Raw genomic sequence first — 26,370 nt, forward strand, 5'->3', positions numbered from 1 at the left:
TCCGGACGAGTGGAAACGGAGACCTTTAAAAAGGATGATGCAGACACCCACGTTTGCTTCTTGATGGGGTTTTATCAGTCATGACGTGTCCTTCCCTGATTCATCACACCCTATATCACGTAGACCTTTTCTGGAAGTAAGCTATCCATGCCATTTAAAATGCCGTTTTAAAAAGAAATCGTTTTAGTGGGGATGTAGCCGAACACGCAATAGAGCTGAGGGGAACTGCAGAGTTGGGTGATTTCTTTTCTTTGGGTGCAACACTACAAGTGACCCCTTTCACATACAAGTATGTAATTCATTGTAAATATAGAAGTATTGGTAAGTGCAGCTTTAATGTTGCATCCTTTGGAAACTCTGTAATATCATGAAGTACATTTGTCAAGAAGCGTATTTTAAGTTAAACATGAAAATCAATAAAATTGCAGTCACAAGGTCATATCCTGACACCAGCAACATGTTACAATGACTCACTATAACCTTAGTTTTCCTTATCGGCTGATGCCTCTGTTAGACATCAGTGACAAACGCTGTTTGTTTCCAGCCAAGGGAAAGATGAGGAACCGTGGTGTCCATCACCACTTCACTCCTCTACAGCACTTGCAGAGCCTGAATCCACAGAGAGGAAAAAAAAGAAAAATCAAAACGGGAAAAAACACGGCCAGCAGGCAACAGGATGCACATGGCCCTGAGTAGGATGGCTGGTTGTATCCAGGAAATGGAGAGAGAAGGAGAGGAAGGAGAGATTTTGAATCACAGCTGTTTTCGGGATTGAAAAAAAAAAAATCCTGTTTTGAAGCACGGAGAGACATTTTGTTGTTTTTTCCCCCCGACCATAGAGAGGCGGAAGTTTGCCACAGCAAGGGTTAAGTGTGGTTGTGGTGGTGACAGCTGTGCAATCAGCATGTCACCTATCACCAGTCCTCAATTTGTTTTCACGTCTGAGAGACATCAACATTTGTTTTGACTCCAAAACTCATATTTTGGGGATAAAGTATCTTTGTGGTTTGGTTTCATTTCAGAGGAAGCCAAACTTTGACTTGCTTTTGATTTCCAACAAATGTGGCACATGACTTGTGAGTCATGTTGCAGGAATGCCTTTATCAAAAGCCTCATCTTCCTTGACCAACTGTTTCCGACAGTATAGCCAGCATATAAAAGTGACATATGAAGTGACTTGTCACTTTCATAGGCCGTCATATCCATGAAATCCTTCGTCACACAATGCCTGTGAAGGGGCGGTGAGCTGATAAAAACTTGTGAAGTTTGCTCCTTAACACCAGGACCCCTTGCTGACGTCAGTAGCATACCGGAAAGTCCACAATACGGGCTGAATAATATAACTAATGGTTTAGTAAATCATTGTGGCTCTGTTAGTTATTCCGACTGTTCCTGAAGGTTGAACAATTCCACTTCCTTAAGTTTCCATTTTGCACATCACTCCTTTTTATGCTTCATCTTTTATTTTTTTTTTATTGGTGTTTGTACATTTAATTTGTAACACTTGATGACAGCCCTTTTTTATTTGAAGTGGTTTCGGTCACTTCATATTATGTACTTTTACTTAAAGCTGTATTTGTCAAACTGTGGCCACTTGAAGGGAGAAAAACAAGCTGACAAATGCATCACCTGCTGATATTGTTTTTATGGAAAAACACATTCGAGAGACACGGAGCAACATTACCTCTCTCTTTTTGCTCTATTTTGGTCTCCACCACCTGTCTGTCTGCTGCGTACAGTGCTGTGGGTTCAGTTCAGAGGTTATTTTAGCAAATGTGCTAAAAAGAGCTAAAAGAAGCTCTAAAGCAATAAAGCAGCAGTAATGTGATTAATGTGATTGTCTGTGATTATCAAACATATTTATTATCAGTAATGCAGTTTAACCCTAAACCTAATTAAGGATGAAGAGATAAACACAGTGCTATGCTGTGTAGCCTGAAACAATACAACGTTACAGTGTATTGTTATTTAGCAAACAAAGTAGCCTTTTATTATCTGTTTTTGTAATGTATTGCGGTCGTAGCAGCGAGTAACAATAGGGGTAGAAATAAATGTGATGGTGGCAGAGGTAGAGTAGTAGCCTAATAAAAGTAGCTGAGTGTTAGCAGACGTATATAATACAAGGTGATAGTAGTGGCAGTACACTGCTACCTGACCAGTAGGACAAGCACTGTAGTTTTATTGTATTTGTGTTGTGATGTGTTGTGATGTAACACAAGTGGGTATTGGACAATAATATGATATTTTTGGTGGTTCTTCAAAAGGTCATTCTTCACCTCCGGCACATTGTATGAAAAATAACAAAGTTACCTCTAATGTAATCAGTTTGAGGTACAATTGATTCTCATATGTGAACATCTCCTGAGCAGTAAGGTTAGATTGTAACAGTAGTACAAATATCTCAGTGCATTTACTCAGATACTGTACTTACGTGCCCTGCACATCACAACAGACCGAATACAAGTCAGGATGTAAAAATCGGGAGATGGACAGATGTCAAGAGGCGCAGGTATCTAGTATTTTCACATTTTAGTTGTTCATAATGAAAAGGTGCAGGTGCATGGAAGAAAACAGAGAAAAGCCCGAGATAGAGGTGTACTGTTTAGCTGTAAAAATGAAAAAGTCAATTCATTAATTAATCTCAACATTCTGAAGACATTTGAGGCTAGACATAGGCATTACAGTAACAGAATATTGATTCATATTTAATCAGCGCTGCCTACTTTGACCGTTTGATTGGAGTTGACGAGTGATTGACAGCTGCTCAGAGGCGACAAGACTCCAGTTTGGCTCTGATTGGTTGTTTTCCTCCGATCTGTGAAATCTTGCAGATGCCTTTATAGGAGCACCGGAGGACACAGAGGCACATGATTTTTTTCAGATTACCTGTCTCATGCACTACTGTCAGGATACAGTGACCGTTTTAAAAAAATAACTTTCTTTTTTTTTTTTCATTTTGTTTTTCCTTTATTTCGTTTTACTCCGACATTTAAATAAACATACTTAATTGGATACAAATATGAAGTGAACCAACTTTTCCACTTTTTACAATGAAATTGTAGAACACACAGAACATGGAGTGCTTTTCATGTGAAAAAATTACATTTAGAAAAAAAGAAAAATCAAATAAAAGAAGGGCGTTTTGGGGAAAAATGTCCTCAAATTTAGTTTCTTGAAGCCTCATTGAGAAAGTAATAACTTTTTTTTTAAATCAGATTGGCTCTAATGTTGCCTACTGCTGCTTTAACATCTTCAGCGCTTTTTGGAAGTGGAAAACTCCAAACACACTTCTACTGATAGAAGAAACAAAAGAAATACAATGTTGACTTTGTCAAGATGCTTATTGTTAATCAATAACAGAGTATCATGCATGTGTGTGTGCACGGCGAGGCGGACTATTTGTTCCCTGTTCATTCATCATCCGCATCCTGTGTGTGTGTGTGTGGTCTCTACGTCACTCTGGCTGTCTTTAAAAGCGCCTCTCAGAGGAAGAGAGAGCCAGTCCTCCTCCTCCTCCTCCTCAGCACACACCTCCAGACACACCAACCTCACACAACTCTGTGCTGCTCTGTGTCTGTCAAGACTGTTTCGATGGAAAGGATCATTTTATCATTTTGTCCAACAGCTGAAGAGACATAAACCTGCACAGTTTCCACTCCTCTTTGGGCTCTATAATCGGGTTTTCTATTGGTTTATTGCCTCCAAGCAGCCAGCACATCACAGACCGTCGGGAGCATAAGAGAAAATGTAAGTGGCGTCTTCATCATGTTGTAGGCAATTCATTATCAGTTCCTCACCATGCTTTTAATATGAGACAGTTGTTATTGTCCTCTGTTGGTTGGACCTCTGCATATTGAGGCGTCAACTAAAAATCTTAAAAGTCACACATCGTGATTTTAACTTAAAAGAAACTGCAAATTAAGTGAACACATCTTACTTAACTTAAATTCCCAGGTGATACTGTGGGTGTTAGTATAGGAGGTAAAAAATGTGGGAAAAGATGATCAACTTTAAGAGAATTTAAGTGTCACATATTATCACTCACAGCTCAAGTGCAACTGTAAATGAATTTCGTTCAAATTGCTATTTTTAAGCACATGTTTGACCTGGATTGACCTCGTTTTGTGGTTACCTGGCCCACATGGGAGTGTCTGTGGGGGTCGTGTGTGTGAGTGTGTAACGAGCCCTGGCTTGACACGTTGGAAATGTGAGCATTTTGCAGCTCCAGGGGTTAAACTTCTCTGTCTTAAGTGCATTCCACATGTTCTTCCAGAAGTGACACTGGTTAAAAAAAGAGTGGCAAGTGCTGCTTTGTGACGTCATGCCATTTGTTTTTAGAGCAAACAATGGTAAAGACACTATAGGAAACATTTTAACATGTCATTGTCTTTTTTTTGTAACACATTATGGTGTGTGTACAAAAAACAGTTGCAGGGAAAAGCACATGATCATAGTATGATGTGAACCTTCCCTTATAGGCTACTCTTTGCTTTGCTGGCTTCACATAAAACATCAAATATATAACATACAGATCATGGGGGAACATTACTGGCTCTATATGAAACAAAAAGTGCTATTTTTTTTATATTTCCACCAATATTTTAAGACCAATTTATTGATTTTATTTTGTATTATTCGTATGGGAGGGGATGCATGTCAATTAAACTAATAATCTGGGGTTTTATTTGGTGTGTTATTCCTACTCTTAGGCTTATCACAGTTACATTTGGGTTTAATTTGGGGTTAAAAAACAGAAACAAAAGAACAACAAAACAATTTCTTTTACTAATGTTTGATCCCATGGGCTGCAACTAACGATTATTTCTATCATTGATTATTTTCTTGATTAGTTGTTTGGTCTATAAAATATCAGAAAATGGTGAAAAATGTCCATCAGTGTTTCCCAAAGCCCCAAGATGACATCCTCAAATGTCTTGTTTTGTCCACGACAAAAAGATATTCAGTTTACTGTCATAGTGGAGTAAAGAAACCAGAAAATATTCACATTTAAGAAGCTGGAATCAGAGAATTTTGACTTTCTTGTTTTAAAAAATGACTCAAAGCGATAAATTGTTTTCAAAATAGTTGGCGATTAATTTAATAGTTGACAACTAATCAATTAATTGATTAACTGTTGCAACTTTAGATCCCATGTTTCAATTTCTGGCAGAGCTCGTTGTTTGAAACTCATAGTGACCTCTCAATATACCTAAATGTATGTGAACTCAAATCAAACCGCTCCAACATGATGTTAATATATTTCAATATTTAGCTTTCCGTCCATCAAAAGTTATTTGAGTTGGATAATGCCCTAACTCTGACTGACATCTGTGATCCTTGTCTTCACCCAGGATGAACAACCGAGATCGCTGGAGGGTGTTCAAGAGTGTGAGCGTCATGTTCTTCCTGGCCGTGGTGGGGCTGACGGTCGTCCAGCGAGGGAGCATCAACGTGGTGGCTCCCTTCGAGCTCCAGAGGCGGGCTCGCATGGACGCCTCCGAGGGAGCGGATCCTGGAGCTGCTCCGGAAGACTCGTATCGGGCGATGAACAGCTTCTGGAAGGCCAGCAAACGCCAAACAGCGCCTAAAGCTCGGGCCAACACGCAGAAGCCCCGGATCACTGAGGACAACGTCGTCAGAACCTGGGATGTAACCAGCTCCAACTGCAGCGCCAACCTCAACCTCTCGAGTCAGGAGTGGTTCAGGGGTCTGGAGGACAATTTCAAGCAGTTCATGCTTTATCGACACTGCCGCTACTTCCCCATGCTCTTCAACCATCCAGAGAAGTGTGCGGGGGACGTAGATTTGCTCATGGTGATAAAATCGGTGGCCACCCAACACGACCGAAGGGAGGTCATCCGAAAAACCTGGGGCAAAGAGCAGCTGGTTGACGGCAAGAGGGTAAAGACCCTCTTCCTTCTCGGTAAACCGTCCAGCGTGGCGGAGAGAGCGAATCACCAGAAGCTGGTGGAGTACGAGGACTACATCTACAAGGACATCCTCCAGTGGGACTTCCTGGATAGCTTCTTCAACCTCACGCTCAAGGAGACTCACTTCCTCAAGTGGTTCCACACGTACTGCCCCGGCGTGCGCTACGTCTTCAAGGGGGACGACGACGTCTTTGTCAGCGTGGGGAACATCTTTGAGTTCCTAGAAAGCAGCAGCCGTGCGAAGGACCTGTTTGTGGGGGATGTGATTTTCAAGGCTAAACCCATTCGTAAAAAGGAAAACAAATACTATATCCCTGTGGCGCTGTATAATAAGACGCACTACCCTCCGTATGCAGGTGGAGGGGGTTTTCTGATGGACGGGACCCTGGCGAGGAGGCTCCACTGGGTGGCGGACACGCTGGAGCTCTACCCCATCGACGATGTCTTCTTGGGCATGTGTCTGGAGGTGCTCCAGGTCGCTCCTATAAAACACAACGCCTTTAAGACGTTCGGCTTGGTGAAAAATAAGAACAGCAAGTTGAACAGAGAACCTTGCTTCTTTAAGAGCATGATCGTGGTGCACAAGCTGCTCCCGTCGGATCTCATGCACATGTGGAATCTGGTCAACAGCGACCTGGTGTGCTCGCAGAGAGTGGAGATCCTATAGCTCGGTGGGAAACACCGGGTAAGGACAGCGCCGACGAGCTGAGCTGTACCTCGGTGGATACTGGTGCGATGAAACGAGAGTCCCAGTAAAACTCTCCTTTATGTGGAGAGGGACCACGGACAATATTTTGAATTTGCTGTTTCTGTGCAGTGGTGCAATATTTTGGAGGAGTTTCCTCAAAAGTCAAGTAAATTATGCAGAGTTTTTAACGGTTGTAGAATCGTGTATTTATATTGGCATTTTGAAGGACTCGCACTGTCAGCACGCAGATTCAGAGACAACGACCAAAGTTGAGCTTCAACGGGCGCGTTACGAGGAGGGCTCGCTTCACGATTACAGGCTGTTTATTCTGTTGAATTGCATATTTGTGATGGGTCCCCACCTTATCACAGCCAGACCATGGATGTATAATAGCACCTGGATACGGCTCAGCCATGCTTCCAATTTTTTTCCAGTGGCCACTCGCCGTATTGCAGGGAAAAGCCCAAAAAGCATTTTCCCCATAGGCCGCCATTGTAAAAGAGACATCTGTAAAACTGTTGACAGGACACCTCGAACTGCAAACAAAGTCAATTATGACTCTTTCTATTATGAATTTCATCCATGGAGATTTTCTATTCATAAAACTTCCCTCGAGCCAAGAAAAATGATGTCAATTTTAAACCCAGAAGCTAGAAAACTTTTGGGGCGTATGCACCAGGTGAGCAATTCTCATTGGCATGAATAGGCGCCATCTCTTGGGGTCCGGTATCCAGTTCTTATAATACATCCATGAGCCAGACACACACCCTCGTCCTCCCCTCTTCAGTGACCAATACCTGTTTTTCCTCCTTCCTTCTGGTTCGATACGATGGAGGTTTATTTTTTATTGGCCAGGAAGCTTGTGGCAGTGACACCAAATCCCCAACGGTCGCAAACCAATTAAATGTGAATACACTACAAAAATGACATTTATTATGAGGACAAGTGGTAAACAAATCCATGAATGAACCATGTATCATATTGTGCTTTTGGATAGGTCAGAGGGTAAATATGTTTGGTTTAGTTTCTTGGAAATCAAAAGGGCGGTTAGCATCAGTTTGGTGCCCTGGAGCTCGGGTTGGAAAGCCATTGCACATGCTGCACAGCCTCTAGTTATGTTAGCATTTTGGGTTACATGCTACCTTCATTTGGACGAGTACTGTATGGCAGCTGCTGCAGTGGCTTCAAATGAACTAAGAGAAGGAAATGGCTCTCTACCTCAGTGATTCGGTCAAAAAAATTTCATCATTGGTCACCCTTTCTACTGTAACACTGATACCATTAGATTTTAATCACTTTTTGTATCGTAGAGGTCCTTGCACTTGTTTTTCTTGTTTTGTTTTTTTAATGTGACTGACTTGACGTCTACTACTCCTATACTACTGGAAACCTTTAAAAAAAGAAAAAGAGTCTAAACTTGTTACAGGTTTGCTGTCCGTGGATTTGAATGTGCTGATATACTTGATGTGGATTTGACAGAGGGTTTACAATGACACTGTGAACTAAAACTATTGCTGGTACGAGTATATGACATGTTAATTTAATCCCCAATAAAAAGGGGTAAATGTGGGATTCTTTGTATTTAATTTAAAGCGTCATATTAACGGGATGATTATAAAGCGGAATGTTGTGGGTGTAGCGGGGGATGATTACGTCTAGGTGATGTAAATATATGTAAAAAATCTAAATGTACATAGAATGAAATTTGTAAATAAATATCTTGACAGTACAGTCGTCTTTGAAAATCTGTCCTAGATTTAGCGGTTTCTTTGTGTTTGGCCTTATCAGCGTCAAACATCGATGTGAAAATCCATATCAGGTCACCCAACAATAGTGTCCAGTGTTGACATGTGGGAATCGGTGACACGGCTAAAGATTAAAGGAAACATATATGCTCAAACAGCATATGGTGTACTCACAAAGTGTTTATTTTATCAATGTTCAGCATCTTAACCCACAAGTATGTTCTGTTTTCTCTGTCTGCCCGTGATAAGATATCAGAGAGCCTTTGACTTGCGTAATTTCTACACTGTTTGAATATAAATGACTGCTACTTTATAACGTTTACAGGGCATCCTTTTTGGCACAAACTCAAAAGAAATACGACACAACTTCCTCCAATAATCTCTGGCAGTGGCGGAATGTAACTAAGTACATTTAGTAGTACTCTACTTAAAGTACATCAAAGTATATCAAAATTGTACTTGAGTATTTCCATTTTCTGCTACATTACACTTCTAATTCACTTCATTACAGAGGGAAACATTGTACTTTTTACTCCTACATTTATTTAAAAAGTATAATTACTTTTTTACATAAACAAACATATACGCTTTTATGATATAATGCAGTACTACTAATCTACCCCATAGTATACAAAGGTATCGTGGCTCCACATTGACAAACTACAACATTAAAATGCTCTTACTTGAACTCCTTAGTGATTAAAAACAGAACATAATATTCTACAGTAATATAAAACACTTTTAAAGAAGCCATTGCGTTTAATGAGTGCTTTTACTTTTGCTACTTTAAACATATTTTGATGCTAATACTTCTGTACTTTTACTTAAGTAATATTCAGGACTTTTACTTGTAATGGAGTATTTTTAGACTGTGGTATTTCTACGTTTACTTAAGTAAAGGATCAGAGTACTTCTTCCATCCACCACTGATCTTTAGTTATTTTCAACGCACAGTCCTATTTTGTCTTTGTATTCAGAAAGCAGAACGCTCCTGACTCGGTGTGACATTTCATACTGTTTATCGGCATCTCACGTCAAATATTAGGACTCTTTTCACCGAGCGGAACGGCTGAGACTGACACCGCCAGTAAACGGTGAAGATATTGTTTAGTTTAATTGTTGAGTTGGCCCAAAAAAACAAAGAGGGGTCATCGCAAAACAAAACAAATACCTTTTCTGTTGTTCATCACAATCACTTCCAGGACAAAGACAAGAATCTTCTCTATATATTGTGTTTCAATAGGGGTGCACTTGCCAGCACAGAAGCTTAACTCGAGAAGATTTACCTGTCCTCTGTGTTAAACACAATGGCCAAGCGATATGGGGTCAAACCTATCGAGAAAGTGAGCTGAATTATCTCTATTATTATAATTATTGTTCATTCACTGGTGTGGTTCATTCACTCTGACCACATTGTTTCCTGTCAGGGATTACGTTTCTATTGAGGTCTAACATTGCATAGAGGGAAGAAGCAATAGTAAGCCGTTAAAGATGTTTTATTGGTCAAATTTCCTCTGTTGTTTGGGTCCCTGGGAATCTAGATACCGGCGACACAGGGGTGTGATTGTGAGATGATAACTAACTTCCTGGTGAAGAGGTGTTAAGAAGATAAGAAACAGGACGTTTCTGTGTGAGAAAGAACCACATTTCACTTTCATTCTGAAATGGGGTTGCACCTCTTGGCAGTTAGAGAAAGGACATCCTCCCCAGATGTTGTGTAAATGTCAGTTAACGGCCGGTGTGGTACCGCTGTAGTTAAACTCGTTGAAAAATAAATTTCGCTGGTATGATTTAATTTATGAAATATTTGTAATGGAAAGAATTAGTTTTTTAATGAGGCTTCCAGAAACTAAATTTGAGGACATTTGGAAGGAATGGAAAAAGTATATTTCCCCAAAACGCTCTTCTTTTGTTTAATTTTTCTTTTTCCTAAATGTAATTTTTTAAAATTATTTATTTTACATGAAAAGCACCCCATGTTCTATGTGTGTTGTATAATTTCATTGTAAAAAGTGGAAATGTTGATTCACTTCATATTTGTATCTAATGTCTGAGTAAAACCAAATAAACTAAAACCAAAATGAAAAAAGAAAAAAGAAAAATAAGTTTTGATTTAAAGTTTAAATACTTCCCAACAAATGTTCACGCCCTACCTTAAAATCAATTCAGACTGACTCGACAGGATAGTTGTATTATTCATGGGTCAATTAAAATGTCTAAATTACAAATTTATTTTGAATTTACTGTACTTTTTAAGCAGCTCCTGCGTTAATGGTCAGTGCTCGAGTGTGTATTGTAGGTGTGGGTGCAATGAAAAAAAAAGGTGATTCCTGTCTCACCCACTTCCTCAAAGCTCCTGAAAGAAGACAAGCCAAAAGATGAGCCAGTAAAAAAAGAGTTGCATTAAAGGAGACACTATTGTTGCTCCACTGTAACAAGTAACAGGTGAATTCAGATTTTTTTCCCAGCCTAAACAGCACTGACTTTGTGGCTGGAAAGAATTGACTTATCAACCACCAGTCAAAATTGACTGTCATCCAGTGTAAATGTCCCACCCTGGTGATGATATTTGACTGTATGTGAGCCCACACGCAGCCTCCCACCCTGCCGGCAGACCGGGAGCTGATCATTTGTTGACACTAATTGGAGGAAGCTTTAGATGTCAGCGTGGTGCGTGGGGTCGGCTGGAAGGGCCTGCAGGCTTTCACACTAGCCCTCTATTTTCTTCAAAGGGCCTCTGGAGCACCGTCATTGGCGTGGCTAAAGATGGGAATGTTGTTGCTTGGGCTAAAATTAAAAAAGAACATTCCTCGAGCTACACGCTGCTGACTACAGCCTCTCTATCAGCTTATAGGCATCACAGAACATCTCATATATGCTAGAGACCTCGCATGCTGTGCCAGTTATTACAAATCATGTGTACTGTACATTACATTACTGATGATCACTTAACAGAGCATAGTGTCCCGGACCACCAAATGTGATTTTACATCCAATTAGTATAGTTTAGTTTAGTGGATGGTTATGTAAATAATCAAATTTCAAATGGACTTCTATCTTGTAGAGAAACAAATGACAACAAATGGCTGTCAAATCAGTTTAGAACGGTGTATGAGAAATGGGAGAATAAGAGGCTATAAGCAGAAACTGAGATCATTCATTACAAATGAATGACAGTGTAATGCTGGAAATCAATCCTCATGCCTCCATGCTGCAGTTAAAGGAGTAGTTAACTTATTCACGGAGTTAGATGACAAGATCGATACCACTCTGTCTGTATGCTAAATATGAAGCTACAGCAATCAGCTGGTTTGCTTAGCTTAGCACAAAGATATGAAATGGGGAAACATCTTCGCCCATGACCCTTAAAGAGGTCCTATTGTGCTTATTTTCAGGTGCATACTTGTATTTTGGGTTTCCACTCTGTTGTGATCGGTCAAACCAAACCCAAACTTCGGACTCTGCTCTAGCTTTGCTCTAACTTAGATTTATGCAAATGTGTTACTTGGTGACATCACCATGTTACGGGAGAAAAGGCGGGACTTCAAGCAAGGCAGTTCAAGAGCAGTGTTTCCGTGGGGGAGATTATAACTCCCTTTGGCGTGGATTTTGGGCTTTGTAACTTTGCAGACCTTTCACTCTAGATGCACAACAAAAACTATATAACACACTAAAGGAAAGGGGGAAAAGCACAATAGCATAATCGGTTTGCCCGGGTCTGTCCGAAGGTATAGTTAGCAAAAATACTGCTAATAGCTGATCTGCAAGGAGAGGTGCAATAAGATGTCAATGTAAAAATATGATGATTCATGATTTGGCTGAAATGAAACTGAGCCTTTTAAGAGCACACACAGCAATGTCACAGTATACAGTAAAACTATGACACAGCAGTTCAAAGTCTTCATCTGTCAAAGACAGACATGCATGTAAATGTGCATGTGACTTCCTCAAACCAACACTGTCTAGTCAGCACAGGAGGTGAATACATCCCATGAATGGTGAGATGGTGAAAACTGAGATCACTGGTGGCAACATTATGCAAACAATATGAATATATGTAAACATCACTGCAAACATGGTTATTGGACATTCAAATAATGGCCGAAAATAAGGCTCCATAAAGGTCTCTTTGATTTCAGTTCAAACATGAGCTGTAGGTCCCATCTGCTTTATGTTGCTGGAAATGATAACAGCAGCAATAAAGATTTACATATGATACATTGCCCTCTGGCACAGATAAGCACACAGTATGTTCTTCTCTTTTACACATATGTGGGGAAATGTAAAGAAGATAAATTCTTATGTGTGTACAGTGTAGTCCCTGACTCCCCATATCACGCTGGAAAAGAGGCCAAGGCGATGTGACTTACAGTACATCTGTGCTATAGGACACCATGAACTCCACAAAGATCCATTGTGAAGAGGACTCTGAGCTGTATACTCCCATTTAAAGAGGGTCCTATTTAGATCGGCCACTAAACACACAAGATAAAGTATCAGTCTCTGGCCTCTCTCCTCTTCACAATGCCCTATTGACTCAGCGTCAAAGCTTTATTTAAGCACTTGCATGCTTATGGTTTGATTTGATTTCATATAGTTTGACATTTATTAGTCAAAGAGGGTCAAATTCTCCCATAGCTTCCTATATTATGATGACAAAAAAAACTTTTCATAGAGTTTCTTCCTTATATGATCCCTGTCAATTAGCCATTTCGACATGTCATAGCAGGGTAAACACAGGTGTCCCATTATGAAGAACTGAACATATTTGATGATGACCCCTAGAGCTACTATGGAAGAGTGGTCTTTTTTTATTTTTATTTTTATTTATTTATATGATTTATTTATGTATATATTTTTTAATTATTTTCTACCCTCCTTTATTTTTGTTATTATATTTTTTTGTTATTATATTTTTTTGTTATTATATTATTTTTATCTATTATTTTTATCTTTCCTATCCAATTGTGCTTTGTATGTTAAGAAGTGTTATTGAGTTTAATTTACGATGCCTTAATGTTTGTAAATGAATTATCTTCAATAAAAAAATTAATTAAAACAAACTCTGTACTGCCTGTTCCTGAGGCTGACTGAAGTTAGTTAAAAAAAGTGACTTAAAGGGACTATTTGTAACTTTCAGAAATGCTTGTTAACAGCGACACCTGTGGCTGTGAAATCAACGAAAGTCAGCGTCGGGCTCGCGCTTGCTCGCTCTAAATATACCTGAACGAGCACCGCTCAAAACAGTGAGGCGTTCACGTCAGCTAAAAGCACAATATCACTCTATATTTCAGCTGCTTGGCAGTAATGTTAGCTGACCAGACGAAGGTCTCTCCATGAACATGATTTAGATCTGATCCTAGTATTGGATTTTCCTGTCTCAGTGCAGGCTGAGGCAGCGGGGCTCTGCAGCGTGTCTTCCTGCTCTCTCCGCCCGCAGCCGGAGAGAGCAGGGAGACACCGGCACCCGGTCGGTAACGAGACATTAACGTTTCTCTCTGCAGAGCTCCGTCACTTCACAAGACACGGGAAACCTCTGTTGGTCTGGAGGAGCTGCAGCAGTTATTTCTGCACAAACGTCCACTGAACATTCACTAGATATTCTCAGAGCTAAACTAACTCTTCTGCAGTGTGGAGTGAGCGCGCGTTCACGTCTAGAGGTGGAGCGAGTACGCGAGAACGCACGCGCTGTCTGAGGGAAGGCGAGCAGGCAGAGGAGACGAGACAGCGGCCACACGCGAGCATGCATATGCGAACGCGCATGTGTGCCGACCCGCTACATTTATACGCTTAGAAAGTTACAAACAGTCCCTTTAAGTTAGTTTAAAAAAGTGACTTTAGAAGGGGAAAATACAAAAAAAAGAAACAGCAGGAAAGCAGGAGAGAAATGATTTATAGCAATATGAAGTGAAAAGCAGCACAAAGGTGAACTCAAGAGAAAAGAAAGCACACAGGTCATGGCTGACATAGCGCCACAGAGAAAAGCCAGCATGACCTCTGTCACCGTTCAGGGCGGGGGTGGGGGGGCAACAAATCTCTAAATGGAGGTATTCAGTGGTGCCATCATCAGATCAGTGCCTCACCACCCAGGCACCTTCACGAACAAAGATCCCTGTTCAGCTACCAGGGCCAAAGGATGACAGCATACTGCTGTCGCCTGTTATGTCTGCTAGTGTCACTGACAACAGAGACCTGTCCAGCAGCTCAGGGTCACTGTTAAAGTCACACCAAGTCATTTTCTCTAGTAAGAAATCTGAAATATAAGACTTTATAGTAACAGTTTGAACGGTATATATAGATATTGTATATTGTGATTATGTATCTTTTTTTTCCCCCACAAACTTGCCTGTATCAAACTGCTGTTTGTTTTTCTCTGCTGTCCGTGTTTTAGCTGTTAGTCTATGTCAGATTGCCCAAAGTGAGGCCGACATATGTTTTGATTGGCCACGCCAAATGTTTCTAGCAAAAAAAATGTGAGGTAAAAGTGATCCCTACTTAATATTATTATAATTATTTATTTATGACACTGTGTGCAGGAAATCTGTTTGGTGCAATTGAGGTAAAAAAAAAAAATGGAGCAGGACATTTTAATTAAAGGGAACTTGGGATCCTCATACCATTTTGCATCTTAACAACACAATAAAATAAAATGGGTGTTTGCTTTTGGTTGCTAACTTTCAGTTTTGGCCCTCCAAGGAAACAAGTTTGGGCACCACTGGTCTATGTATAACTTCCTGTACTTTTGTTCTCGGCACCGTGTAAGTATACCAACAGCTAGAGAAACTGCAGTTAAAATCCTTGTATGCCGAAGCAACAAATAAAGCTGATTCTGAGTTTTAAAGGTGCTGATGCTGTTGCTACTATAATCTTAATCATTTTCAGCAGTTTTATAGCTCTCTCTCATAGGCATCACCGAAGCACTGGATGTATTAAACACTGGATGTATTAAACACTGGATGTATTAAACAAGTGGCATACAAATGATAGTCGAGTTTCTTAAGCCTTTCAATTTCCGTTTAGTAGGAATATACAGTAAGTGCTCAAACGGTTTGTGGCAGAGCCACTTGCATGCTTGATGATTTTAGAGTCCAGATCATATAAGCCTTTCTCACAGCAGACATTTTGGCTCATCACAGTAGGAAAAGCACTGTTACTAATAACACTAACTTTGGCTCTGCTCCATTTAATTCAAGTGTCCCGGTGAGAGTGACAGCGAATCAGCATGCATGATACCAGGAACCTGAAATCAAAGCAGCTGGAATTCAGCCATTGTTTAATGTTATTTACACAGGTGCTTTTCCTCAGTGACATGTCAAAATGTCTTCTGTGAAAAAGCCTTCACTCACTGTTTCCCTGCTAGTTGTATTTGATATAAGTATAAGAAATATGTATATAAGTATAAGAAGTTCTACTAACAAATGGCCCATCAATGCCCAATTTAGCATCACCTGCATACAATCACTCAGTATGCAGTTTCCCCCTTTAGAGAACACTGACAGAAGGCTACTTGACAGACACCACCACCTTGTGGATAAAAAGTGACATGTCCTCCATCAGCTGTTTTCAGCCGACTAAACAGCGATGTATATTAAATCACAACAAAGGCTAGGTTACGTTTCAGTTGGAATTGTTGCTCTTAGATCGCAAATACTTTAGGCTTACAAATATGACCACCTTCCATCCATTCATATAATTTACATTATAAAAAGCCGGTTTTAAACAATCTGTCAGCTGGGTTGAACACTTTAATAAACATCTTTAATTAGGGCTGTCAATCGATTAAAATATTTAATCGCATGATTGACCACAGTTAAATACGATTAATCGCATTTTTTATTTGGTCAAAATGTATCTTAAAGGGAGATTTGTCAAGTATTTAATTCTCATCAACGTGGGAGTGGGCAAATATACTGCTTTTACAAGTGTATATATATATTTATTATTGGAAATCAATTAACACAGAACAATGACAAATATTGTCCATGAACTCTCACAGGTACTGCATTTAGCATAAAAAATATGCTCAAATCATAACATGGCAAACTCAAGCACAACAGGCAACAACAGCTGTCAGTGTGTCAGTGTGCTGACTTGACTATGACTTGCCCCAAACTGCATGTGATTATTATAAAGTGGGCATGTCTGTAAAGGGGAGACTCGTGGGTGACTTTCATTCACATATCTTGGGGTCAGATGAAAGCCCTTTGAAAATTGCCTTGTCAGTTTTTCCTTGCCAAAATTTTGCACAAGTTTGGAGCGTTCTTTGGCCTCCTCATAGCTAGTACGACATGGTTGGTACCAATAGCTTCATTGGGTTTTCTAGTTTCTTATGATGCCAGTATCTTCACTCTAGCTTTAAAACTGAGCCTACAACAACCTCCGAGGGAGGGACCGCCCTATCTTTAATGCAATACAATTCAACAGTACTATAAATCATTCTGCATAAATACTAAAGTTGAATCAACAACTGACAGTCTTGACAACAAATGCTTCAAGCTTCACAAAGGTAGAATTTATTGCAAGGATGTTGTATTGCATTGTATTAAATATAGTTAGCTAACAGCATCTTGATAATTCAAGCGTGTGGGACCCTGCTGATACTTAAGTCAATGCTTCACATTGGGTGCAATGAGGACAGACATTTAAAAATCACCACCTACAAGGTTTTATTTAATCACGTGAAAATCTTGAGATTCTCGGATGGGGAAAAAAATTAGTCAATGCACTACAAATATTTTATGTTACATAGACAAGAGGCCTTTGATCCTCTGTGACTCAGACACTGACTGTGCCCCACCAAACAAACATGACCGAACATCTTTGCCATTTTCAACACGCCCAACTCTCGACTCAAATCTTCTATCAAAATATGCTTTGCACATTACAGTAAAACTTGGCACCTAAAGCAAACTAAAGACGAAGTAAAAACAAAAAAAAAAAAACATATGGATACAAGTGTATTTTTTTTTTTTTTTTTTTACAAAAGGTAAAATGAAATCATACAAACTGTTTAAATTTACACAATGTATCTGACAAAGACAAGCGCATTTTTCACAGCAAATTTGTTTGCCAGACCCGTTCCATTTTACTCCTTCGGAAAAGCAAGTTAAGCTAATGAGGGCGAGAGGTGCAGGTTTGCATTCGGGACATTCAGTACTCACACAAAGCACTTGAGCTGAGAAGGTCAAAAGTACCATTCTGGCACACAAGGGTGGGGGAGGTTTGGGGGGTCTAAATAAAGGGCTAAAATGCCCGTTAACAGTTAAATATATATCAATGACGCTTTCTGGAATGTCCAAAAGCTCTGAAAAGTGATGAAACCAGAGTCCATTCAAAAAAGTAAAATAGACTAAGGATTTAGTCGTCAAACTTGATCTTCTTCCCCTGGGGTTTGCCGCCAAATCCACCGCCACCACCTCTTCCACCTGAAATGACAACAAAGGCAACTTAGTTGACAAGTTCAACTCAAAATATCCACAATACCAAGCTCCGACAGTGAAGGGAAAAAGTATGATCCAGTCCCAGCATAAAAATCTAATACCATGAACATAAAGTAAAGTTGGTTGACATCAGCTCCATTTTCCAATTATGAAAACAATGAAACCTCAGATTGCTTTTTGTCACAGTTCTAAACAACAAATTTGATTCCCTTTACCTCCAAAGCCACCACGTCCGCGTCCACCTCCTCCACGGGGGCCTCCCCTTCCTCCTCTGCCACCACCACCGCGACCGCCGAAGCCGCCACCAAATCCACGGCCGCCGCCGAATCCACCGCCGCCTCGACCTCCACGGAAGCCGCCGCCGCCGAACCCACCGCCGCCTCGACCTCCACGGAAGCCGCCTTCGCCCTTGGGCTTGGCGTAGTCCAGGGTCACCTTGCTGCCATCGATCTCGCCTTCCTCCATGGCCTCCTTGGCTGCTTTGCAGTCATCCTCGTTGTTAAAGTCCACAAAGCCAAAGCTGCGAGGCAAAAGTGGGAGGAAAGGGCTTAGTTAGGAAAACTCTTTAACTGTAGTCACCAAAAGTAGGAATTCCTACCAATACGGCTAAAATGTTAACTTTAAATAAAAAGTGATTGGTTTAAATAATCAGATCAAATTGGAAAACCGATTTAATACTTTATGTAAGAAAGTATGAGGCATTTTGAGAGTCTGCAGAGGCAAACCCTCTTTAGACTAAACTAAAAGTCTTAAAAAGTCAAGAATGTAACAGCGATTGAGGATAGAACCGGCAGACAAGTAACACACCGGTACCGAAGACATAGCACTGCATTTCTTCTTCCTCCGTACATACCACACACGAGTACTGAACGACCACGTGAATGCCAAGAAATGGAGGGTTGGTGGCAATTTTCTTAAAATCTCACCAAAAGTAGGAATTCCTACCAATATGGCTAAAATATTAACTTTGAATAAAAAGTGATTGGTTTAAATAATCAGATCAAATTGGAAAACTGATTTAATACTTTACTTAAGATAGTATGAGGCATCTCACAATACTTTTCCAATCACCCAGATTAATGTGTTTCACACCAGACATGGGCAACTCCCACTAAAGTTAGCTGCCTGTTAACTGAGAGTTTACTCTACTACTCATGCAAATCTGTACACTGTCACTGTTTGACAGAGAAGAGTAAACAGCCACAGGGAATATTTTCAACTCTACAAACTTACCCTTTTGATGACCCTGTCTCTCTGTCTGTGACTATCCTGGCTGCTGCGGCGCCCTCGAACGCATCCTTGAGTGTCTGGTCTGTTGTGTCCTCAGAGAGACCCTTGACGAAGAGGGTTTTTGTTGGACCTGGAAGCAAAGAGAAGCCATCATTGAAACTACGTTTTTTTATGGCTCGTTTAGATCCGATCCACCACAATGATCGACATCTGGCGTCATGCATAAAACCCCTGAATTTGAGGAATATCGCAGACCACAGTTGAGGTTTGTAGACCTACCTGAGTTTCCTCTGCCCCCGTCTCTGCCAGTGTTCTGGCTGTACTCCAGTCGGATCGACCGGCCTTCGATATCTGTGTTGTTGAGGTTTTCTAGAGCGTCCTTAGCCTCCTCTGTGCTCTCAAACTCTACAAAAGCAAAACTAAGGAAAGACGCATAACATTAGGAGAGGATAAACACACTTCTTGACAAAAATTTAAATTGCTGGGGGGGAAACATGGCAGTGCAATATCCCTTACTGGCCATTTTGTCAAATGATTCCTCAATTACACATTTCTACTTGTTGCACAGTAGACTTGTGGCAACACCCATTTGAGTGTATGGTGAGCCTGTTCTAGCTGTACATTGACTCTGCTTCTCGTGCGAATCCATGCAAAATCATGGGTAAGATTAAGAGGAGCTCATGAGAAGGTGGAGCAGTTTGAGATTTAATGCTAAGAGCGTTAAGGGTGAAAAATGACAACGCATAGAGAGGTAGAAAATCCTCCTTGGACCCATCGAGTATCATTCCAGACACTTACCCTTTAGGTCTGCCATCTCTCTGTGGAATCCTAATAGAGACGGCCTTCTCAAATGTAGATTGTAAGACTTCCTCTGTGGCGGAGAAGGCGAGATTATTCACCACCAGTGTTTTACAGGCTGCTCCTGCCGCTATGGGGACAGAAGGAAGAAAGGAGACCCGTGAGACAAATTTAATTTGAGACAAGTATTAACAATGAATAACACACACTGGAGTCAATGCTCAATCGGCATCGTCGCCACTACGATAAGGGGTGCTACGCAATACAAACATATATGGAGCAATGCGGTAATCATTAGCATAGAGGGGTAACTACATTCCTGCAGGAGCTGCTTCATAGTCAAACCCCTTTAAAAATGACCTACATTGTAGTCATGCCCTACTTCTGGTTCCCTACTAAAAACATTCTCCTACTATAAACATTCTGCTATAATCACAGAGCAATTGACTACTTAAGTTTCAAACAGCTTAAATACCGATGCTAAATGTCCAAATAGTTTACCTGCCACACCGGCCCCTTTCTGGCTCTTATCTCCAACATAGTCGACCATGATGGACCTCCCCTGTACGTCGGCTCCCTGAGCCTCCTCCAGCATCTTCTCTGCTTCAGCCTCACTCTTGAATTCGATGTAGGCAATGCTGTCAAAAGGAGAAAGGGGATTACTTGTCTAGAACAAGACTATTATACTACTAACTAAAATGCTGTATATAAATGGCAGGTTGGAGTGCTAGGAAACAAAAACTAGACACTTGTGGGCTACAAGATGGCAATGGCTTATAAAATTGTGACAAAGTGGTGGACAACTGATTTCCTTCAACTATGGCCTACGGGTAAGTCAGTTTCTTGTCTTGTTCTTACCCTCTGTTTGAACCATTCTGGCCTGGTGGTAACCTGACGTCAACTGCATCCTCAAAGACTTCCTTCAGGTCATCAACAGTCGCAGAGAAAGGAAGGTTTTTCACAAACAGTGTCCGTGCATCCCTCTCTGTGGGGCAAATGTCAATGTCAGTTTTGGGGTATTGGGACTAGTTTCTCTTCAACCTTCTGAGAAACTTGTGACCTGTTTAAGTTCAGACTCATTTACACACAATACAGAAGCAAGAATCATGAATTACAGCAAAAGGTAAGTGCATGGTAATTAATTTTTCAACCCTCTTCAGACTAAACTAAAAGTCCTAAAAGGCAGGAATGTAACAGCGATTGAGGATAGAACCGGCAGACGAATACACACCGGTACCGAAGACATAGCACTGCATTTCCTTTTCCTCCGTACATACCACACACGAGTACTGAACGACCACATGCATGCCAAGAAATGGAGGGTGGGTGGAAATTTTCTTAAAATCTAAAAAGGTAGTTGACTGCCTGGAAACATCATAGCTTTTACTTTCCTAGACATACAAAGGCACCCTGATGGAAGCATTTTCTTTTTACCTTTCTTGCCCTCCTGTGAGTTCTCTTTGCTTCGGGCCCTGTCCAACTTCAACTCCTGACCCATGACCTTTTTGCCGTTGAGCTCCAGTGCCTTCTGCATGTCCTCTTCAGTTGCAAAATCCACATAACCAAATTTCCTGTTGAGGCAAGTCATGCAAGGACTGTTAGACATTACTGCCTTCAAAAACAATGGATTGGGTGGCATCTACAGATCAATTTCACCATTTTGGGGGGTTAAATTGTAGTCTGCGATAAGAAAAATGTCTACCAACAGTCAAAGAACACAGTGGTATTCAATTTACATTGACATAAAACGTCAGGATATGCAACCAGTCAATTTGTTTATTTTGAATAACTAACCAGTAATCCAGAGTATTCAAAATGTTAAGATACGTTTACAACAGCAGATACTGACCTAATTATACAAACTGGCAATCAGCAGTGGTTGATCCATATTAAATACAGTTTAAGTCACTGACATTTTAAAATTATATTGTAGAGATATAGCACTGGCATTGGATCTGTACCCATAATGGCTAAAATCCTGAGTTTAGATGCACACCTCTGTGCATTATAAACAAGTGCTCACTAACCGTACGACGGGTTAAAATGTTTTCCAATGTTTTTTATTTAATTGATTGCTTACTTGGATCCACCCAACCGGACCTCAGCAACATCCAGACCGTTCTTGGTGAAGAATTTCCTCAGGGATTCTTTGATTTCTTCAAAGTCTTTGTTGGAGTTCAAGTTTCCAATAAAAAGACAGAACCCTGGAAAATGAGAAAATAAAGTTACCATCAAGTTTTTTTGCGTAAAAATGTCTTAATTATACCAGACAAATTCAGAAAAATAAAAGGTGACATCACATATCAGTATTAAGTCCCTTGTTGATCATCATAATAAAATATGTTGAAGTTTGATTGATGGGGCAGTGCATTATCCCTACCATCTCCTTCTGCCTTTGCTTTCTTGGCAGCAGGTGTGTCTTTCTTGCCGTCGGCCTTCCTCTTTGCAGGAGCCACTGGGGAATCTGTGGAGACAGGAAAGTTGCAAAAAAATCTTAGATTCACAGACATACGGTCTGCCTGTTCCAGGCAGACCGTATTAAACTGTACTAAAAGATGAACAAAAATATATTAAACATGTTACCATTTTATCTATTGATTTCATTAAAGAAAACACTATTGTTTCCATTTGCCTTCATCAATATGGCAACTTTTCCACCTCATCACATTTTTGCTGATTTTCAAATGGCATATTTTATCTAAAATTAAAATGTTTGTTTAAAGAGATGACAACTGGAGTGTGACGTGTCTATTAGATTGATGAGCCAAGTTTTGGCAGGTGAACCACAGTAAAAAAATCACCAAAACTCACCCTCATCGTCTTCATCATCATCATCATCATCCTCCTCGTCATCATCATCCTCCTCCTCCTCAGACTCTTCCTTGGCCTTGACCATGCCTGCTTTCTTTGCCTTTGCTGGGGCTGGAGTGGTGTCCATCTCCTCTTCGGAGTCTGGAGAACAACAATCATTGTTAATACTTATCAGAGTCATTGTGGCCACATTCAACCCACTGACCACTTCCCATTAATATGCATCAGATTCAAAAAAAGGTGACATCACACAAAATCAGTATTAAGTCCCTTGTTGATCATCATATGACTAGAGCTCACAAGTCAACACAGACTTAGTATCATCAATATTAACGATTGACTCAAAATAAGAAAAGTAATAAAAGGTTTAGTCTTACCATCTTCTTCATCATCGTCAGACTCCTCTTTGGCAGCCTTTGCAGCCTGTTTGGCAGCTGGTTTAGCAGGAGTAGCCTTTTTGGGGGCTGGGGCCTCTTCTTCAGACTCATCTTCCTCAGAGGACTCCTCTGCAGGTTTTGCCTTCACTGGGGCCTTGGCAGCAGGTTTAGCTCCTTTCTTGGGTGGGGCCTCTTCTTCGGACTCATCTAGATGTAATAAACAAGAATCGTGAATTTCAGCAATTCATTTTTGAGGGAAATCTGCAGAGGCAAACCCTCTTTAGACTAAACTAAAAGTCCTAAGAGGCAGGAATGTAACAGCGATTGAGGATAGAACCGGCAGACGAATACACACCGGTACCGAAGACATAGCACTGCATTTCCTCTTCCTCCGTACATACCACACACGAGTACTGAACGACCACGTGCATGCCAAGAAATGGAGGGTTGGTGGCAATTTTCTTAAATTGTCAGGTAGTATGCGAGTTTGAATTATTTAACTTAATTCTATGACCAACTGTTGTCTGTTGACATAGCACAAATGCTAGGTTCAGAATAAAAAATGTTCAAGCCATTAAATAATTAAAAAGAATAAACAGGTTTTATAAGGAACACCAACACAATTAATATAAATAAATTCCTTCTATGGTCAACAATGTAAGGTAGGTCCTACCATCATCCTCTTCGTCATCATCTGACTCTGCAGCCTTTGCAGGAGTTGCCTTGGCTGGTGCAGGTTTAGCCTTTGCAGGGGTCTTTTTTGCTGGGGGGGCCTCCTCTTCAGACTCCTCCTCTGATAGACGAAGCACAATAGTGTGGACGTTTATTTGTTGTTTTTTACCATGGTATCGAATTGGGTATCGACTACTAAATTTCTGGTATCGTGACATCCCTAGTACAGACATAATACCATTGCTCTTTCTCAAGTTAAAATCTTAATAACTCACTGGAACTAATTAAGAGTTATGTTTACTGTAACTATACATCATTCTTAAAAATAAGTGGAGACTTTAAAGCACCAATATCCTTCATATTTCTCAAGGATTTATGATTTTGCATTACAATGTTTTAACAAAGAAATGTCTCTTCCAGTGCATCCACCATGTCTGACCAATGCCTAATCAAAGATAAGCATGATCACATAACTATTTCCCCATACAGCCCATGAATGTAAATTTCCGCCCATTTATGTGCCACATACAGACTGCTTCAAAAGAAGATTATGCAATACAATCAAAAGCTCCAGAACAGATACTAAATGGACCTTTACGATGAGATTTTTTTTGTAGATTGTTTAATTTAGGTGTTCAAAATTGCATTAAACTTACCAGAATCCTCATCATCGTCGTCTTCATCGTCACTTTCTGCCTTTTTGGCAGCAGCTCCGTTCTTTACGACTGGGGTAGCTTTTGCTGGTGTGGCTTTCTTCACCGCCTTAGGTGGAGGAGTCTGGAATAATAATAAGAAAAAAACTTTTTTAAATCTACATTTTTAATTACTTTAAATGTCTAGAAATAACCTTTAATACATTGAGACTTAAGACAAACTCAAATATACTGTACCTCTTCTTCTGCCTCATCACTGTCCTCTTCACTAGATTCCTCCTCCACATCTTTAGGGGGTGGAGGGGCTTTCTTCTTCTGAGTTGCTTGCTTGTTTGCTGCCTGCAACAAGAGTGGGAAAAAATGTACATTTAGAAAAAAACATTGGGGGTTTACATCATCATGTGGTTACTTCAAAGTTAAACAGCAAAAACTGATGATTTAATCACTGCATCAATTATTTACTGGGGGTCTAACATGTGCTACATTCAGTGAGTCTGGTTGCTTGTTTGAAGCCTGCAACAATAGTGGAAAAATGTATAATAATATTAGTAATAGTATTATAAATAATAAATAAATAATAAAAAACGTTGCTGGCACTAGTCAAAGCACAGAGGTTTAGCTACAGAGTAAAATCCAGGCATTCAGCATGCTTTGCTTACTAACATTGGGGGTTTAAAACACCATTATGGGGGTAACACCAAAGTTAAACAGCAAAAACTGATGATTTAATCACTGCATCAATTATTTACTGGGGGTCTAACGTGTGCTACATTCAGTGAGTCTGGTTGCTTGTTTGAAGCCTGCAACAATAGTGGAAAAATGTATAATAATATTAGTAATAGTATTATAAATAATAAATAAAAACGTTGCTGGCACTAGTCAAAGCACACAGGTTTAGCTACAGAGTAAAATCCAGGCATTCAGCATGCTTTGCTTACTAACATTGGGGGTTTAAAACACCATTATGGGGGTAACATCAAAGTTAAACAACAAAACTGATTTAAATCACTATCAATTATTTACTGGGGGTCTAACATGTGCTACATTCAGTGACTGCCATGTGTCTGTGGCGGCGGTATAATCTGGTTTCTTGGTTTTGGTTTTCCACCTCGTGTGTGTCTCGCTCCGAGCAGGCGCACAACCCACGTGGAGGCTCGGGAGGTCGGGCTATGCTATGCTAAACTAGCATGTGAGCTAAATTATACCCAGACACATTTAAACGCATGCTGAGCAGATTAAGAAAGATTAAACTGGAAGAAGGGCTTGTAAAGGTTAACGTCAACGAAAACACGGTGAATTAATTATGCGAACAACGCGGAAGAACGTAAACTACGACTTAAACCACCGTGCTAATGCTAACAATTAACTACATGTGTGCACGCTTTGTCCGCGCACAAAGCTCTTTCGGTTAATAAATGCAGGTATTAGTCGACAAGCATATATAACTTAACATTTAATCTATGCATCTCTAACAACCCATGCTTTAACATCCACGCGAGGACGCGCATGAATGCCATTTTGAGCAGCTAGCAGGCCAGAAAGCAGCTAGCATCAAGCTAAGCTACAAACATGGCCGCTGAAGAAGAAGAAGAAAAACATTTAGTTCGTTTCAATTCTTCGCATTTGACGACCACGTTTCGACTCTTCCAGACCACGGTGTGATTAATAAGCAGAAAGCATTAACAGTGGAACATTTCCCCCCATTTCCCAGACATCTTTTCACACCAACGCACTTCGTTAAAGGCCGCACTTCTCCGTCGCCGTAACAACACAACACATCTCAAATACAGAAACGCCATCCCCGTCTCTTACCTTTGCTAGTTTCACCATGGTTACTGTTGGTCTTTGAGTGTTTCAATGAAACACAAAGAAGGTAGGAACTGGACGTTTTTTTGGAAACACAAGTATAACGAAATATAGCTAACAGCGTACACACACGTGGCTCAGCCTGCTCGGTGGGACATTGGACAGGAAAGACAGAGAAGACCGAAGACGCGCTCGTTACTCTCCTTTGCTCTGCGCGTTC

The 26,370-nt window shown here is 40.4% G+C and overlaps 2 protein-coding genes and 4 non-coding genes across 7 annotated transcripts; 1 reads left to right on the forward strand and 5 right to left on the reverse strand.

Moving 5' to 3' along the window:
- Nucleotides 1–3,480: 3,480 nt before the first annotated feature.
- Nucleotides 3,481–8,347, forward strand: b3gnt7 (UDP-GlcNAc:betaGal beta-1,3-N-acetylglucosaminyltransferase 7). Its single transcript, XM_037771009.1, has 2 exons — nucleotides 3,481–3,747; nucleotides 5,352–8,347. Coding segments are annotated over exons 1-2 (1,248 nt in total). The 5' UTR covers nucleotides 3,481–3,745; the 3' UTR covers nucleotides 6,598–8,347.
- An 8,657-nt stretch (nucleotides 8,348–17,004) lies between these two features.
- On the reverse strand, nucleotides 17,005–26,370 carry ncl (nucleolin). Of its 2 annotated transcripts, none has more exons than XM_037769847.1 (16): nucleotides 26,157–26,370; nucleotides 24,587–24,683; nucleotides 24,348–24,470; nucleotides 23,693–23,812; nucleotides 23,020–23,226; nucleotides 22,643–22,783; nucleotides 22,212–22,295; nucleotides 21,912–22,035; nucleotides 21,266–21,402; nucleotides 20,690–20,816; nucleotides 20,333–20,469; nucleotides 19,832–19,961; nucleotides 19,313–19,452; nucleotides 19,037–19,163; nucleotides 18,019–18,323; nucleotides 17,005–17,788 (listed from the first exon to the last, which is right to left on the reverse strand). In XM_037769847.1, the coding sequence occupies exons 1-16, from the start codon at nucleotides 26,172–26,174 to the stop codon at nucleotides 17,721–17,723; spliced, it is 2,085 nt and encodes a 694-aa protein (XP_037625775.1). In that variant the 5' UTR covers nucleotides 26,175–26,370; the 3' UTR covers nucleotides 17,005–17,720. The 2 variants fall into 2 exon arrangements, with proteins under 2 accessions (XP_037625775.1, XP_037625774.1); XM_037769846.1 differs by having other exon boundaries at nucleotides 24,348–24,468; nucleotides 24,582–24,683.
- Nucleotides 18,565–18,701, reverse strand: LOC119489147. Its single transcript, XR_005207110.1, has one exon. It is a non-coding gene; the product is annotated as a small nucleolar RNA SNORA57 (small nucleolar RNA).
- LOC119489146 lies at nucleotides 21,018–21,153 on the reverse strand. The gene has a single exon (XR_005207109.1). It is a non-coding gene; the product is annotated as a small nucleolar RNA SNORA57 (small nucleolar RNA).
- On the reverse strand, nucleotides 22,107–22,163 carry LOC119489144. Its single transcript, XR_005207107.1, has one exon. It is a non-coding gene; the product is annotated as a small nucleolar RNA SNORD82 (small nucleolar RNA).
- Nucleotides 23,330–23,465, reverse strand: LOC119489145. Its single transcript, XR_005207108.1, has one exon. It is a non-coding gene; the product is annotated as a small nucleolar RNA SNORA57 (small nucleolar RNA).

The sequence above is a fragment of the Sebastes umbrosus genome, chromosome 5 (genome assembly GCF_015220745.1).
Source record: "Sebastes umbrosus isolate fSebUmb1 chromosome 5, fSebUmb1.pri, whole genome shotgun sequence".
Lineage (NCBI taxonomy): Eukaryota > Metazoa > Chordata > Actinopteri > Perciformes > Sebastidae > Sebastes > Sebastes umbrosus.

Coding starts and splice junctions, on each gene's coding strand:
- ncl (XM_037769846.1), bottom strand. Junction 22,784..23,019: donor TGACGATGATGAAGAAGATG/GTAAGACTAAAC, acceptor GTTGTTCTCCAG/ACTCCGAAGAGGAGATGGAC. Junction 20,817..21,265: donor CTCACAGGAGGGCAAGAAAG/GTAAAAAGAAAA, acceptor TTTGCCCCACAG/AGAGGGATGCACGGACACTG.